At 54.1% G+C, this 15,247-nt stretch overlaps 1 protein-coding gene across 2 annotated transcripts in view; it reads left to right on the forward strand.

The window, feature by feature from the left end:
• LOC108924052 (ephrin-A3-like) overlaps positions 1-14,584 on the forward strand; it is a 40,822-nt gene extending 26,238 nt beyond the window's left edge. Inside the window, exons 1-5 of one of the 2 annotated variants that reach the window (XM_018735174.2) lie at positions 3,259-4,584; positions 7,193-7,479; positions 7,951-8,016; positions 9,880-9,957; positions 12,770-14,584. In XM_018735174.2, the coding sequence (XP_018590690.1) occupies positions 4,490-4,584; positions 7,193-7,479; positions 7,951-8,016; positions 9,880-9,957; positions 12,770-12,888 (645 nt within the window). In that variant the 5' untranslated portion in view covers positions 3,259-4,489 and the 3' untranslated portion in view covers positions 12,889-14,584. Of the gene's footprint in view, positions 1-3,258; positions 4,585-7,192; positions 7,480-7,950; positions 8,017-9,879; positions 9,958-12,769 lie in introns of those variants that run through there. The other variant, XM_018735166.2, reaches the window with a different exon arrangement.
• The last annotated feature ends 663 nt before the right edge of the window (positions 14,585-15,247 follow it).

Consider the following 15,247-nt stretch of genomic DNA (forward strand, 5'->3'; position numbering starts at 1 on the left):
CCAGATAATGAGTTCAGCGGACTGTGAAGTATCCCCTGAAAGGACTTGTTTTCGGAGAGCCGCGTGTATTTTTAGCGCTTTGCTCGCAGGTCAGGGAGCGGCGTAAACGGTGCGGTCTCCACCAGGCCGGCGCAGGACGCTCTCTGCAGCACCGATGAGAGTGCGGCGTCATTAGTGCGTTATTCACCGAGAGGGCCTGCGGTCGAAGGGGCCGGCGCAGCACTTCTTTTTATCGCGTACCCATATTTTACGAGGGCGTTTGTGCGCCGGCTCCCGCGCTCTATACTTATATTGCACGCTTAGTTTATAGAAGCGCAGGAGCAATACAAGTGGTGTAAAATGAAGGTTTCGGCTGGATGGTTTTTCACGTGTTCACGTTTTATAGCGTACTAGATTTCTAAGGCAGTCTTTCGAAAAGGGGAAAAAAAAGAAAGGATCGGCAGCCAGCCCTCAGAAAAAGTTTGCGGAGCGATCGGCGGCCTCCTAATGCGCCGTGCTCACCGCGAGCACGTCGGGAGCGAAAGGCACAGCCCGCTAACGTCACAGATGTTACAACAAAGACGCTGTCGGCTTTGTTCGGCCCTCATCAAAGAGGATGTTGAGCGGGAGGTGCTTTCGCTGCGAGCCCGGCAGACCTCGGAGCTGATGTAAGAGCCCGCAGAAGCCTCGGCGGCTCCGGTGCAAACGGCGGCTCGCAAGAGCGCGGGCCCGCCGCCTTGCTTCGCACCGCTCCGGCCCTCGCTTTGTGTCTCTCTCTGCTTTCCGTCGTGTCGGAGAGACCGGATTTCGCCGCCCTCCACCTCCCCTCCCGAGTACCGTTGGCTTCCTGCGAGGGTGAGGCAGGGTGTGCGAACGGCACGACTTTGTCTCTGCTCCGTCGTCAATATTAACTGCGGCATAAATTGTGGCTTTGGACAGGGCTCCCTTGCCTCGCCGGAAGGCCCAGCCGGAGACAGCTACGATGTGGCCGTTCGTTCCTGAACAAGGTTGTTCCGGGAAAGGCGTTTAGCCGCATACCGTTGCGGCGGAAGAGTCCTTCGCCCTCAAGGTTACGGCGTGCGGTACCGGCAGCGCAGGGCGCCCACGTGTTTGGAGCGCAGGTCTAACCCTCCGCTTCCCAGAGTCCGCGGGGAGATGGACCGGGCTGGGTTTGTTTCGATTCTCTGTTTGGGGCGTGGTCTCCGGTATTATCTTTCGTGCGCCGGGCCGTGCGTTTCGGCCCTCCGGGGACCGGCCTATGGGCGCAGCCTCCCGAGAGACCGTAGCCGAGCCGGCTACCCATCGGACCCGTTCACATTTTTCCTCCTAACAGCCAGTGCTGCACTAAATCCCACCCTTGGTCTTTAGTCATGTAAAAAAAAAAAAGAAGAAGAAGAAGAAGAAAAGTACAGGAGTCTGCAGCCATAGCTCTCACTTAAACAGGATACTTAGTGCAGAATGAGCGGAGGTTGAAGAACTGCTACTTCACGTACGCTCCACGTACGCCACCTCTCCGTTCGGTTCCGCCGAATAGCATTTCATTGTTTTGCTACCACGCCGAAATCCATTTTGAAAAAAAATGCAAAAACATTAAAAATGCATCGTTTAAAAGTATTACTTTTTATGCAGACGTGTTCCATTATTCAAGTGTCAGCTTGATCTCTAAATGCTGCTGTCAGAATGTAGTATGATCACGGTGTGTATGTGTGTTTGGTAGGGCTCACCTAAATATTCATCCCGCTTGTTATTTTCAAATATTAACCCCCCCCCCCCCACTCTAGTAGCACCCCCATGGCTCTCTGTGCACTCTACAGGTCACATGGTCCTGAGCAGGGCTCTTCACACTGCTCAGTGTCACAGGCAGCTTGGAGCGTGCAAGCACCTGGACCCCATGCGTTCTTACAGTGGCCTCCATCCACACACGGACTTTGCATCGACAGTTTGTGAAACACGTGGTCTTTGGCCGGCCTTGTAAGTTCGCGGTCGTCGCAGACTTCGGAATTGTCAATTAAAGGCTACATTATCAGATCTACAGTTGCTCGAATGGCTGCTTTCAAATATGAGTATTGTATTGAGATTATAAATAGACGGTATGTTTCAGGATTCGATCAAATATTAATGCTAATGAAATATCGGAAGTTTCTTATGTGTGCTTATGTGGCGCTGGGAGGTGGTCTACCGCAGGAAGAAGCAGATCGCAGGATTTACCCTCACTCTCTCCCCTTTAAAGTTGCCGAGATGTCAGTCAGGGAGCTGCAAGAGGAAGCGAAGGAGGCGCGTGTGCGTGTCACGGTGCGAGCTTTACCGATGGCGCTTTGCTTTAACAAGTACCCTGGTGGCTCTTTTGGTTGTCTATACATTCTGTATTTCATGTGAGCATAGCTGGCGGTTCTGAAGAGTCTTCCACTGTGCAAAATATGCAATGTGCCAGAGTGTTGTCTTTAACCCGCTCGCGAGCACACACACACACACACACACACACACACACACACACACACACGCGCACACACTTGTCTGCGTGTGTCCCGGCGTGTCCGCGTGTGCGCTCCTGCGAGTGCACGTTGAGTCAGTGCTGAAGCCGGAGGCCGTGTGATGTTTCTGAATTTAATAACCTTTCAATAATTTACCAGCGTCTCTGCCGAGAGATGGAGGGGGAGTGGAAGCAGGAGACAAAGTGGGAGTAGCGGCGAGAGAGTGAGATGCGGGTGTTTAAAAGGTGTTTAGATCAGCACACACCGTAGGAGTTAAAGGCTGTTTTGTTGCTCCGGAGGGAGGCTGAGGAGCTCTCCCAGCATCAAGGGGAGGAAGGAGGAGAAGGGCGCAATTTAAATTCATCACGGAATATGGCTTTGTTTCAACTGGAAATCAGTGGGAAAGGGAATTAGACAGGAAAATATGGTGTTTAGTTGTCAGAAATGACCTGTTATACCTCCTAAAGGCCTTGGCTACACAATAAAGCCTATTTACGTCGGGAAAGCGAGGGAGAGAGTGTGTGTGAGAGGGAGAGGGAGAGAGAGAGAGAGAGAGCTGCTCTTTTATGCGCGCTCCTTTGAAAGCATGTTGAAATACTATCTGAGGCGTCTAAAAGCTCTGCTGCGTCGTCACACTCTGCCACAAAAGATGTTTCGGCTCACTTTCAGCTTTCTGTGTTAAATTCTGGGGCTCTTTTCTCTTTCCTTGCCTCTTCTTCCCCTCCCAAATTCCGGCAGGTGCCTTCCCTTCGCCACACTCGCTGTTGCCGCGCCAGGGTGTTAACGGGACGCGCCAATTTACCGCCGCGCTTTCGGTGGCGCTGCCCGCCTGCGCCGCGGCGCGTGCTTCGCCGCGCGGCGACCGCCTCGACCAATGACATTGACGCCGGCCCTCTTTGATCCCGTCTTATTAGCATGGCTGTCGGCCCAGCGGCGCACGCGGGTACAGAGTCCCGGGAATGCTGCGCGCGCCCCAAAAAAATGGCTTCTTTCTTTGTTGCTACATTTAAGGTGCGCCGTCGCGACATTTGATAAAGGTTTTCAAGGCAGCGGGGCCACGGAAAATACATGCAGCAGCGCAAGTCCTTTGTCTAAGTTTGCGAGAGAGAGAGGAGAGGGTGACAAAGCAAAGCAGGAGAAGGAGCGGCGGAGGAAACTAAGGAGCGCTCGACATATTAATAATATCCGAGAGAAGCCGAGAGAAAAAGGAGTCGTCCTTTGATGAGCAACCTGACTGACACAAGAGAAGCGCAGCGTTCGGTGGCCTGGCTTATTAGCTGAAATCTCCGCAACGTTTCGTGCCTCACGTACATGATCATCATGCGTGTGCCGTGATCTCACTTGATATTAATCATAATATTGTGCTGCGATTCGTAGTATTTTTAGCATCCTCTGTTGAGGGAAATGGGTACTGCAGCTTTTCCTTCCCTCTTCTTCCCTCTTCCCGCTTCCCTCCCGCTCTCGGCTCTTTCATCAGATCCTGCTGTCTTTACTAACTAGCTCAGCATCCTTCACTAAAAAGGAAATTGGTGATGAGACAACAAAAGAGGAAGAGAAGGAGAGGAGAGGAGAGGCGAGAGCGAGTGCAGCACATCACTTCATTTATTTTCCACTCCAGTAGATCCCTTGGGAAGACTTGTACACTCTCTCTCTCTCTCTCTCTCTCTCTCTCTCTCCTCCCCCCCCCTTCCCTCTATTGCTCCCTCCCTTGTTGGGTTTAAAAATAGTCTTGTTCACTCCAACTCTTCGTCATTTTTTCCCCTCTATCTGCTCTCTCTCCTTTTTTCTGTATACATATGTTTGCCTCTTATCCTCTCGCCCCATCTCCCCCTCTCCCTTTGATTTCCCAAATCTATCTCCCTCTCTTGCTCTCCGTTTTCCCCGAAGCTCCCATGTCCCTTTTAGTGGGAAATTGCACGTTGTTCTTGTTGTTCTTGTTGTTGTTGTTGTTGTTGTTGTTGTTCCTCCCCTCGCACAGGCACAGATTGCCTATCTCTCCCATTTAAATCTGGCATTGTCATCGTGACAGGCGTGCTCTAATGGCGCTGGAGCTTTTAATAAAATCAACACAGTATGTAAATGCGCTGCACCCTTTAAAAGAGCGCCGTGTAGCAGGAGAGGACAACAAAACCAGGTAAGCGCTGATCCAGCACGCCTTTTCTGAACAGAAGAAGAAGCCCCTTTCAGGGTTGCTAAAACTTCATTTTCCACCCCTTTCCTCGTTCCTCCATGGCACACCACACACACACACACACACACACACACACTTGCAGAGCTTCTCTCTTCTCCTTTAAAGCCCCCCTAACCCTTTCTTCCTTCTACGATTCTCCAGATTTGTGTTTGTGCCTCCCCCCCGGCATCCTTCTCCTCCCTTTCTCCCTCTCTGGTTGGCTTTCTCCCCTTCTAGCCCCCCCATCCCACCAACTCCCCCACCCTCCACGTGTCTCTCTTTCATTCGCTCCCTCCCTGTGTGTCTTGATAGATAGATAGATATATATATATAGTTTCCTTGAAGCATTTCTCTTGTGTTTTTTTTTTTTTTTTTTTTTTCCCCCCCTCCCTCCAACAGCTGTCAGAAATGAAGTATTTTGCTTTTTGGCTTGCAGTGTGTGAGGAGTGATGGATGGGCGAGCAAGCTGACAGAGGGAGGGAGAGCCAGTGTGTGTCTGTACATGTGTTCCTGTCCATGCATGTGTGGCGTTGTGGTGGGGAGGAGGTAGACGGCGATGCGCTGAGGTAAAGGGCAGGGGAACAGAGAACGTGGCGGAAGGTGCGGTAGACGGGGACTGGGGGAAATATGATGTAGCAGCATTTTCGATATTCATTTAATAATTGAATTATAATCTCCCCAGAGGAGTGACCTAGAAGTGAGAGAGGAAGGGAGAGGGAACAGGAGAGGAGAGGTGGAGAGAGAGGGATAGGCGGCGCGCGAAGGCACACCGGTGAAATGAAACATCGTACTGCTGACACCTACTGCGCCTTCGCCCTCATTACAGCCGCCCAGCTGTTACGTTTACGGCTCCGAAGCGCCGCGCTGTTTCGCGTTCCTATGATCCCGCTTGAGCTGTAGGATATAAAGTTATCGATGCTGAGAAAACTCCCATCTTTCTCTGTCAGAGAGGAGCTGTTTTGGCAGGACACTGATGAATGAGTAGCAGCAAGAGGGGACAATAGCGCATGATATGTTTTTGACGTTTTCAGACCAAGCTGCAAGTGAGGGGGCTGGAGCAGAGAGACTCCGCCATCCCCCCCCCCCCCATCCAGGGCATACCTTCTACCTCTTCCTCATCCTCACCATCACCAGGCCGCACCCTTCCGCCCTCCCGCACCGTCAGCCTTTGCCGTTGCTTAGCGGTGTTCGTCATCGTGTTGCTTTCTCACCGCCGTATTCTTCATCTCCGGCCCACGCGCATCCTTTCCGTCGTCCTCGCCGTCGCTGGACCGCCCGTTCCCGGAACGCTTCCGGGCCGGCCGCAAACTCTCTCGCCGTCTTCCTCCTAGCCCGCTTTCTCCTTCGTGCTCTTCCTCGGTCTTCCTCCTAGAAGCCGTCGTCCTCTCAACCTTCCTTCCCGCCTGCACCCTGCCTTCTTTCTCTTGGTCCTCCCGCGCCCCCGCGGGTCCGCGTTTTTCCTCATCGCGGCCGGGCTACGTTTGTTTATCTGCCTTTACGCGGTATCTCAATCTGAAACGGAACAGGGACACGGCAGACGTGCGCGCCGATAACCGGTGCGTGTCCCGACTGCGATTCTTCTCCCGCGGTCTGGAAATGCAAATGCGCACGAAGGGAGAGGCTTATGACCGCTGGGGCTTATCGAATGAATGCAGCAGCAACAGCATTCGGGACGCGGGGCTAAAGAAGCCACAAAACCCGATATAACATGGACCCGAGTTGTCCCGGCGGACACCCTCCCGCGGCGTTCAAGGAGCGCACGGCGAGTTTCTGGCTCGGTGGCGTGATCTGGTGCGCCAGCGGGAGATTGCCTTTCCCGTTTGGAGCCCGTCCGGTTGTGTGAAATGCATTCCAAGCGAGCTGTTCCCTGTTAAAATAATGTACCTGAATATGTGCCCCTCCCTCCCCCCTTGCTGGCCTCCCCGATGTTCTCATTTCTTCCCCGAAGAAAGCGAGAGGAAGGGCCCTGTGGAACACGAGCTCCGGCTGCGCCGCCAACCCCCGGCCCTCGCGCCGGCCGTTCGCGCCGGGATCGAGGCGGCCCGCGGCGGACGTGCCGGTGCTCCTCCTGGGCCCCGAGGCTTCGGGAGCGCGCTTGCTGTCTGAGGCGGAGCCGGGGGACCGAGGCTCGGCAGCCAATTACGCTATCTGTTCCTCCTCTCCTCGCAGAGCCGGCCCCGGGCTAGCGCCAGAGCCGTTCCCGTCCCCCGACTAAACATTATGTGCTCTTTCTTGCTTCCGTGTGTGAAACAGGACGTCGGGAGAAATGGAAGAGATCCGCATTTAATCCCCCTCGCTGTTTACCTGAAAATTGAATTGCCTCAGTTTCTATTTGACATTTTTTTACTTTCCCGTTGCATGCTTTGACCCTGACATTTCCGCCTTTTTTCTCTTTTTTTTTTTTTTTCCTCCCTCTCTTCCCAACACGCATAATTGCTTTCATCAGATTTTTCTTTTTTTCCCTCTTTGGTGCCTTTTTTTTTTTGTCATAACACTCTGATCCCCCACGTTGTATTGTTATACTCAGTTGTCGGGGGAATGTGTCCACTTAAAAGTCATCTCTGTTCCTCAGTCTTCGCAGAGAGGGCTACACGGTGCAGGTGAACGTCAACGACTACTTGGACATCTATTGTCCGCACTACAACGACAGCCAGCGGGGAACCGCCGAGCAATACGTCCTCTACATGGTCAGTTACCGCGGCTATCGCACCTGTGACCCGCAGCTGGGCTTCAAGCGCTGGGAGTGCAACCGGCCCCACGCTCCCCACGCGCCCATCAAGTTCTCCGAGAAGTTCCAGCGCTACAGCGCCTTCTCCCTGGGCTACGAGTTCCACGTGGGCCAAGAGTATTACTACATCTGTGAGTTTCCCTGGCGCCCGCCCCCGGTTCTCGCCGGCATCGCCTTAGGAGACCTTCTCTTTGTTCCAACCCCGTCTAACGCTTCGCCACCTCCCCGCGTTCGAAAGAAAGCGCTAATTTTCCTGGTTTTAAAAATCACGAAATGCGCGCTTCGTCACGGTGCCGGATCTACTTTGTCGGCATCCTTATCTGTTTAGGTCCAGTTGTAGATAATCTCGGTGGCGATGCCTTTTTTTTTTTTTTTCTTGAACGCAGCAATTTCAGTTACGCGTGCGGTATTGCACGATACAATAGTTTATATTACTGCCGAGATTGCTTCATCCATCACCGCTTCATCCGGGAGTCCCTGCTCCTTTTCCCGCTCTTACGGGCCTCCGAGTTGCTCAGGATGAAGACTGTCGCTCGCGTAGCCGAGCGCGCGCTCGACCGCGTGTCATCATACGTGTGTGACGTTCCTGTGTGTCGTTGCAGCGACGCCCACGCACCACCACGGCCGCAGCTGCCTGAGACTGCGAGTGTATGTGTGCTGCTCCACCAGTGAGTGTCCCCCGCCGTCTCCCAGCGCAGCACCTCCGCCTCACGCACACGCTGGCTGCACGGGAGCCAGAGAACACCCAGCATCACGGCGCTCGAATCAAAGATAAGCTGCGCCTTAGTGAAATAACTCATTTTCACATGTATTTTTTTTTTTTAGGTTTTACTTTTTTAATATACACAAATACAACAATGATAAAATGGTATAAGAGAGGGGTGCGGTGGCGTGGCGGGTTTGGCCGGGTCCTGCTCTCCGGTGGGTCCGGGGTTCGAGTCCCGCTTGGGGTGCCTTGCGATGGACTGGCATCCCGTCCTGGGTGTGTCCCGTCCTGGGTGCGTCCCATCCTGGGTGCGTCCCCTCCCTCTCCAGCCTTACGCCCCGTGCTGCCGGGTTAGGCTCAGGCAGTTTCAGATGATGCGTGCGTAAAACGTTCTAGAATTTTTAATTTTTTTTCAAAAAAACAAGTTGCTCTAGGCCAGAGGTTTCATTTGCTTTTAAATGAATTGTGCTTTTAAGATAAGCACTTCCATCATGGCTTTAAAACAGCAAAAAAAAAAGAGGGAGTGACGCATAACGGGCAGTTGAGCACCGTGCGTCTTGTTTTGTTTTGTCGGTGCTTCACTGCGTTCTTCGTCTGACGCGCGTGGAAAATTTGGACAGATTTTTGGGAAACTTATTTTCGGCTCGAGATTTTATCACATTTGCGTTTTCGTAGATTTGATTTTGCCTTTATTGTATTTAAGCCGTTTCTTTTTTAATTCTTCAGAATGAGTCTGCCAAACATTGAATAGTTATTTCTTCTGGGTATTCCATATGAGATTAGAGTTAATGGCTTTGCAGATTGATTTCAGTGTTTTTTTTTTTTTGTTGAATGTGCCGGTCCTTTTTAGTTACATATGAAATTATTTGTCTGGCATTTAAATGTCTCGGTAGTTAAACGGCCGATATTGGATCTTTGTGTTTCACGTAATTCAGTTTTTTCTCATTAATTGCTTTTGTGAAACCTTGTATTGTCTTTCACCTTCATAGATTTCTTTTAAACGGGACTTCGTACGTCGATCGGCCGCGCTTCTTCTCTTTAATACGCCAGCGGCCGGCCTGACGATCTCTGCGTGTCGCCGGGCATCTTTAGCAGCTTGTGCCTTTGACTGCGTCGGGCCATTATTTATCCGTACCTGTTTGTGCCACGTGCCGCTTATTTATCTGCCGTCTTTCCTCCCTCGAATGCGGCGATCTCTCTTTGCGAGCCTTCGAGCCTAGAGCTGAGAGAGCGATGTCAGAAGTCATGCATGTGTTTGTTAGGGAGTTTGCGCGTTGTGCCGCCGAGGCGCCCGTCGCAGCCACGCCTTCCGGTGGCCCCGCAACACGCCCTTACCCTGTGTTTCCCTCCTGTAATATTCCCCCGCAGCACTTTCATGGGGCCGAGAAGCAGAAAACTGCATTGCTCTCTCTCGCTGCCCTCATCTCTTTCTCTGCCCCCCTTGTCAGGATTAATCCGTTCCCGTGTCCGGTCCGTCGGCTGCTCCGTATATATTGTTTTAACCCATCTCTCCCTGTCGGATCGAATCTAACGCGGCTCCTCCTCAGCCGGGCCGAGTTAACCCTCTCCCGGACTGTCGGACGGGACGCGTCGGCCCGTCCCGCCGGGCCGCCGGCCCACCTGTTGTTTTAACCCCCAGCCCTCGCCTCTGTCCCGCTCTCCATTTCGCTGTCAACTTCAATTCGTTCAAGTATCGGCAAGCCTGGAAGGCCATGAGCGCATATCTACTGTATGTCCACGTCCGTCTGCCATCTCTTGCCGAGTTGCGCTCAGCGTCTTCACCGTGTGCGGCCGAAGCTTTAAGATGTCCCTTCCTTCCCGCCAGCATCCGACGCGGACGACAGCTTCCGGCCGACCCAGCCAGACTACACTCTCAGACCCAACATCAAAATGCATGACATCGGTGAGTGTCCGGCTTTCCGCTTTCCCTTCGCGCCGTGTCGCCGTTCCGTCCGCGTTTCTTTCCATTTTGTTCCCGCAACATTTCCGCTCCCCCCCTTTCTCTCGGTGTTTAGCTCCTCGTGTGTTTTGTGCGTAGCTGTCGCACTTTAACCTTTTCTGCCGGAACGGCGAGAAGCGGCACAAAGCGCACGGTGTCTCCCTCTCTCTAGAAAGCCTTCTTCCTTGCGGGGGCTCCTCGCTAATGAAACTGGACTCTGCCTTCTTGGATTCATAGCGACACTGCCCATGTATTTTCTTAAATCACGTAAGTCTCAGTGATCTCGCATACATTACAGAATACCCCGTGCCCGACCGCACGAGGCAGTTAGCGGGCAAATGTGCGCGACTTACCGATCGCTGCGAGGCCCTGTAAATCGGCACACCCTCGCCTCGTTCGCCCGTCTCCCTTGCTCTCCCCCTCTCTTCCGTCTTCGTTTTTCTCTCAAGGTGCTCGGCCGGCCCGAGCGACTCGGCCCATTAACTTCACGGCCCGAGCGGTGGCACTTTACATCACCCGGCGCATTGCTAATAAGGAGCATCATCATAATCATTTTTAACGCGGGACTGTAGATCCCTGCCGCTCGCCCCCCGCCCTGGCCGCTCATTTCAGATGCGTTCGATTAGCGTGACGCCGGGGCTCGGCAAAGCGGAACGCACGAGAAGCCCTCCGTCCTCCTCCGCTCTCTTTCCGGCTGCTGCCCCGCGGAACGGGTGTCGCCGCCGGGCCGCGGCGCCCCCACCCCACCCCACCCTTCGTCTCTGGCTTTCTCAAATTCAAATTCAATTTCCACCCAGTTCTCGTGGCATAACAGAATGGCCATGATGTCGGTGTTGGAGCGAGGGAACCCATTAGGGAAAGGCAAAAGAGCATAGCAGCAGACAAGTCACTCATAAATCATTATATAACCCCCCCCCATGCACACGCACACGCACACACTGACACGCCCCCCCCCTCTCCGCTCCTTACTTTCTTGGAAGTCCCATGGGTCCGAAAGTGCAGTGAGGTGTGTCGGCGGCGGTGACGAGGCAGACAGGGAGACGGAACGGGGGACTCGCGTCGTGGCTGCAAACGCAGCCCCCGAACGGGCAGCGGGGTGCGACAAAACGCTTCGTGCTCCGCCGCCCCCTCCTTCCACCCACCCCCGTTGTTCCGGGAAGTCGCTCACGGAGGGCAGTCTGGGGACACAGACGAATAAAGATTTATTCATATTGGGGGGCCGCCAGCAGCGCGCCGTCCCCATCAATCGATGCGCACGCACGCCTTCCCGGTCGCCCCGGCGACAGTTGCGCTCGATGAGCCGGCCCGCGTGTGCTTTGTCAGCTCCGGTGCCGGGATGAGGCAGAGGGAATTTGCACCACAACAGTTTCATTAAATGACTGCGGAGCCCAATAAATCACGGGTCCTGAGCTGCCTGCACTGTAAGATCATTAGGACTTTTCCGCTTTGCTGGTGCGTCGCACGCCCGGGCAAGATAAAACAGCCCCGAGCTTAAATATGTTCTTACAAATGCGCTGTAAGTAAAGCGTGTTTTTTACCCTAATACGCACCTGTGGTTCTCAGCGCTTCGGAAAATGACGAGCGCCGGTAGCTGTTGCCGCCACTTCCTACGAACTTAGGGGTTTACGGTGTGTTTTGAGCACGAGAAAAGCTGGAACGACGTGACACGGTAAAGGGTGGCTCTGCAGGACGCAAGCGCAAGCTGTTTAAATCGGCAGAAGGTTTAATGTGCAAATATGCAGCGTCCTGCCAATATATGCCCGTAGGATAACCGCATGTCACATGGCGCTAGTCTGCCGGCGGTACTCGCCAAGCCGAGCGGCGAAACGCAACCGCAACGTAACGCAACTGTTTACCGAAGGAATCGCGAGCAAACGAATAAACAGTTGCTGAGCACACAGCCGCGTAATCTCCGTTGCCTTCTGCAATCGCACGAAGGGACTTGTGCCAAATGGCGACGGGCTGTAATTCGGTAGCCTCGACGTTCGGGGAAAGGTCAGGAAGCGTCTCGAAGAAGCGACGCGGCCGGTAGACGTCGTCACGACTCCGGTGTACGCGTCAGGCCGTTCTCGCCGCTCAGATGGTAAGTTGGAGTGCGCGCACTCTTACCGGGGCGTGAGATATCTTAGTGTGTTGACATGTCAGTCGTATCGAGCAAGGAAGCGTCGGTCCGTCCGCGGCTCACGGCAAAGAACCGGTTCCGCTGGATTCTCTTTCTCTGCCAAACAAAATTCCTCACTCTGCCTTGCCACCCGCCGCAGCTTTGTCACGTCTCCATCTGTGTCTGTCGGACCAAGGTGAACTAAGGCGCCCTCGCTGGGCGCACCTGTGAGATGCCGCCGCCCCCACCCCCGCCCGCGGCGTCCCTTCGGTGTCTCTTTGCCGCTGTCCGGATGCCAGCGTAATGGAAATGCACCTTAGTGTGAAATTCCCATCAACAGGCGTCTCTGTGGCACCGAATTAGCTCCTGTCCTGCTCTATCTCTGGCCACTGGTAATATGCTGTGATGAGCGGTTAATTAGCCCGCGCTGAAAACATCCTTCTCCGTCTGCCTGGCCCGGAACGGGGCCGGGGCGCCATCGTGTCCACTCAGCCAGGCGCGGCCTCCTCCCTGGCCTCATCTTGTCTTCGTCCCTCCGTGCCAACCCGCCGTCAGGCCACCTCTTTCAGAGCAGCCCTAATGAAACCCACTGTCTGTTTTGGTCGATAAGCCATGCTAAGACCCTTGCTCTCTTCCTCCTCTCCCCCCCCCCACCCCACCCCATCTCTGACCCAGATGAGTTTAACCCCGAAGTCCCCAAGCTGGAGAAGAGCATCAGCGGCAGCAGCCCCTCCCGCGACCGCCTGCTGCTCACCGTAGCGACATTGTTCCTCACCGTCCTCTTCATCTCCTAGCGCCGCCTCCCTGCAGCATCACACCGGCGAGCTCTGGCAGGAAGTGCCGGAGGGGAGCTGGGCGTGCGGCGGGACATGGGGGGGAGAGGCAGGGAGGACAGGGGCACAGATGGGGCTGTTGTGGAGCGAACGGCTGGAGGGGGTGAGCCAGCCCACCGAGGATGGTCTTAGAAGCCATCTGCCGTGATGGATGTACGCACTCGGCGGAGGAGGGACACCCCGTCGACGAACTCTGTCGTTCCGACGACGAGAAACGGACGGAAACGGAGCTCACGTTACCCGAGCGGGACCCGTAAACGGCGAGGAGCCTGCGGCAGGGCCGACGCGAACTCTGAGATGCGTGTGCAGCATGCATGTTGGAATTCATGTACAACATAAGGCATGCATGTGTAGATAATGTACCTACCCGTTGTACATGCGTCCCAACTGTCTGCGGTGCGCCGTGTGTGGCGGACGTGAATTTGACAGGTAGCGTGGGGGCAGACTGACGGCTTGCGATGCGGCTATCGGGCGAGCGCGTAGACGGCGCCCCTCCGGGACGGGACCGGAGACGCCGGCTCATCACCTGGGCTCGCCGCGTGAGCCTGCGCTCGACGGATGCGCAGCTGCCTTCTCTTTCTCTCAGCTCGCCCCGGCTGGGCCACGCGTGGACTTTCGGGAGGACCGAGCACGTCCCGTCTGCGGTAGCGTCTCGGTTTACAGGGCCGAGGTGACGCGCTCCGGCGCGAAAGACGGCGGCTTCGGCGCATCGGACCCGGCCGATAAACCGTCGACGTGGAAACACGGCTCGGAGGCGCTCGCGTAACGAACTCGCGCTCCGAGCCTTGTGGCCGCGGGCGGCCGAGGGCCCGTCGGGATCCGCGGGCGTCCCCGACTTTAACGTCGTTTACAGTAGCATACCCGCTCGGCCGTGGCGTTTAACTCCAAGTCGACGTGCCGATACAAACGACCGAGCGGGGCTCACTATTGCTTAGCGCAGTCGCCATAGTGACCTAGGAGCTCGAGTACACGTGCGGTGATTTGCAGCAGGCAGCGGCCGTTCTCCATTGCCTGTGACGGGATAGCGTTCCACACTCCTAATGTACTGTAGTCCTTTATGATGTAGCCTATATGTTCGTACGGGACGTTGCTTCCTACGGTTAATGAGGATCCGGTTCCTTTTCCAAATTATTTATATTACGTCGCCGCCAGGGTGGGAGCCGGCTTCTCTTCGTCACGGAGAGCAGCCAACGGACCCCGATTCTGCGCCGGTTTCCTGCTTTCACTCGACCCGATCCGTGCGCCGCGCGCTTCAGCAATACCGATCGAGACGGCCGAATTAACGAGCAGTCGTATTTCTAAAGAATATTTTTGAGCACGGCCGTACGTAGAAGGCAAACGCCCCGCGGCTCGGCCACGTTCCGAGCGGAGCTGGGTCTACGGGATGCCGCCGGTTCCAGCTTCAAGACCGTGAGCAGATGTGTCTAAATATAACTGTATATATATATTTATATACATTTTTGGATTGTAGTCCTCAGACTTTTTTCCTCTTTCTTGGACAAAAGTGGGACTCGGGACAGGCCGCGGAGCCGAACTCTCGCGTTTGCCCGAACTCTTTTGCTGGTTTATGTCGTCAGACTCTGTTTCGACAGGAGTGTTCAGTATGTATATGTGCCATCTGCTCAAGTACACGATGACGGAAACCACAACCCTTACCTGGTGGAAATAGCTTCATATTTTGAAATAACTGCTAAACATATATGTAAATATATATACCGTTATATATCTACATATATATATATATATATACGTAGTGAAATAAAACATTTGTTTAAAGTGATAAATGTAAACAAAGTGCTTCGGCTCAGAGACTTCGGCGACGTCTTGGCGAAAGTCCCGATAGGCGTGAAAGTAGTAACATATTACCACGGTTCCTCATTTGCCGTCGCATTTCAACAAGTGTACATACCACGGGATTGGTGTTTTACAGCCGTAGGTCACACCGCTCCACCATGATTATTTCATGAAATTTATAAAGCCTCTTAACAGTGCTCTTTCATCATGCTGGAATGGAGCCTCCTCTACAGAAGCACAGTGGTAATATGTTACCTGCTCAACTTTTACATTGAGATCAAAGGAGGGGGTTCCAGCGGTTACGGTTTTCTGCGACGGAATAAGCGATGTAGGCGTTTTACAAACTTGAATATAAATGGCTTTTGCGTTATCTTACTGCTCTGTGTTTTTGGGCTGGTTGTTGGGGGGTGTAAATCGGGGTTGGGTCGCGTCGGGGACGGGAGGCCGTCCGAGACTTGACGGAAAAGTGGGAGAAACCCGAAAAGTCACTCTTCAAATGTTGCACTTGAAACGTAGACACGACATT

Source organism: Scleropages formosus, chromosome 18 (genome assembly GCF_900964775.1).
Source record: "Scleropages formosus chromosome 18, fSclFor1.1, whole genome shotgun sequence".
Taxonomy (NCBI): domain Eukaryota; kingdom Metazoa; phylum Chordata; class Actinopteri; order Osteoglossiformes; family Osteoglossidae; genus Scleropages; species Scleropages formosus.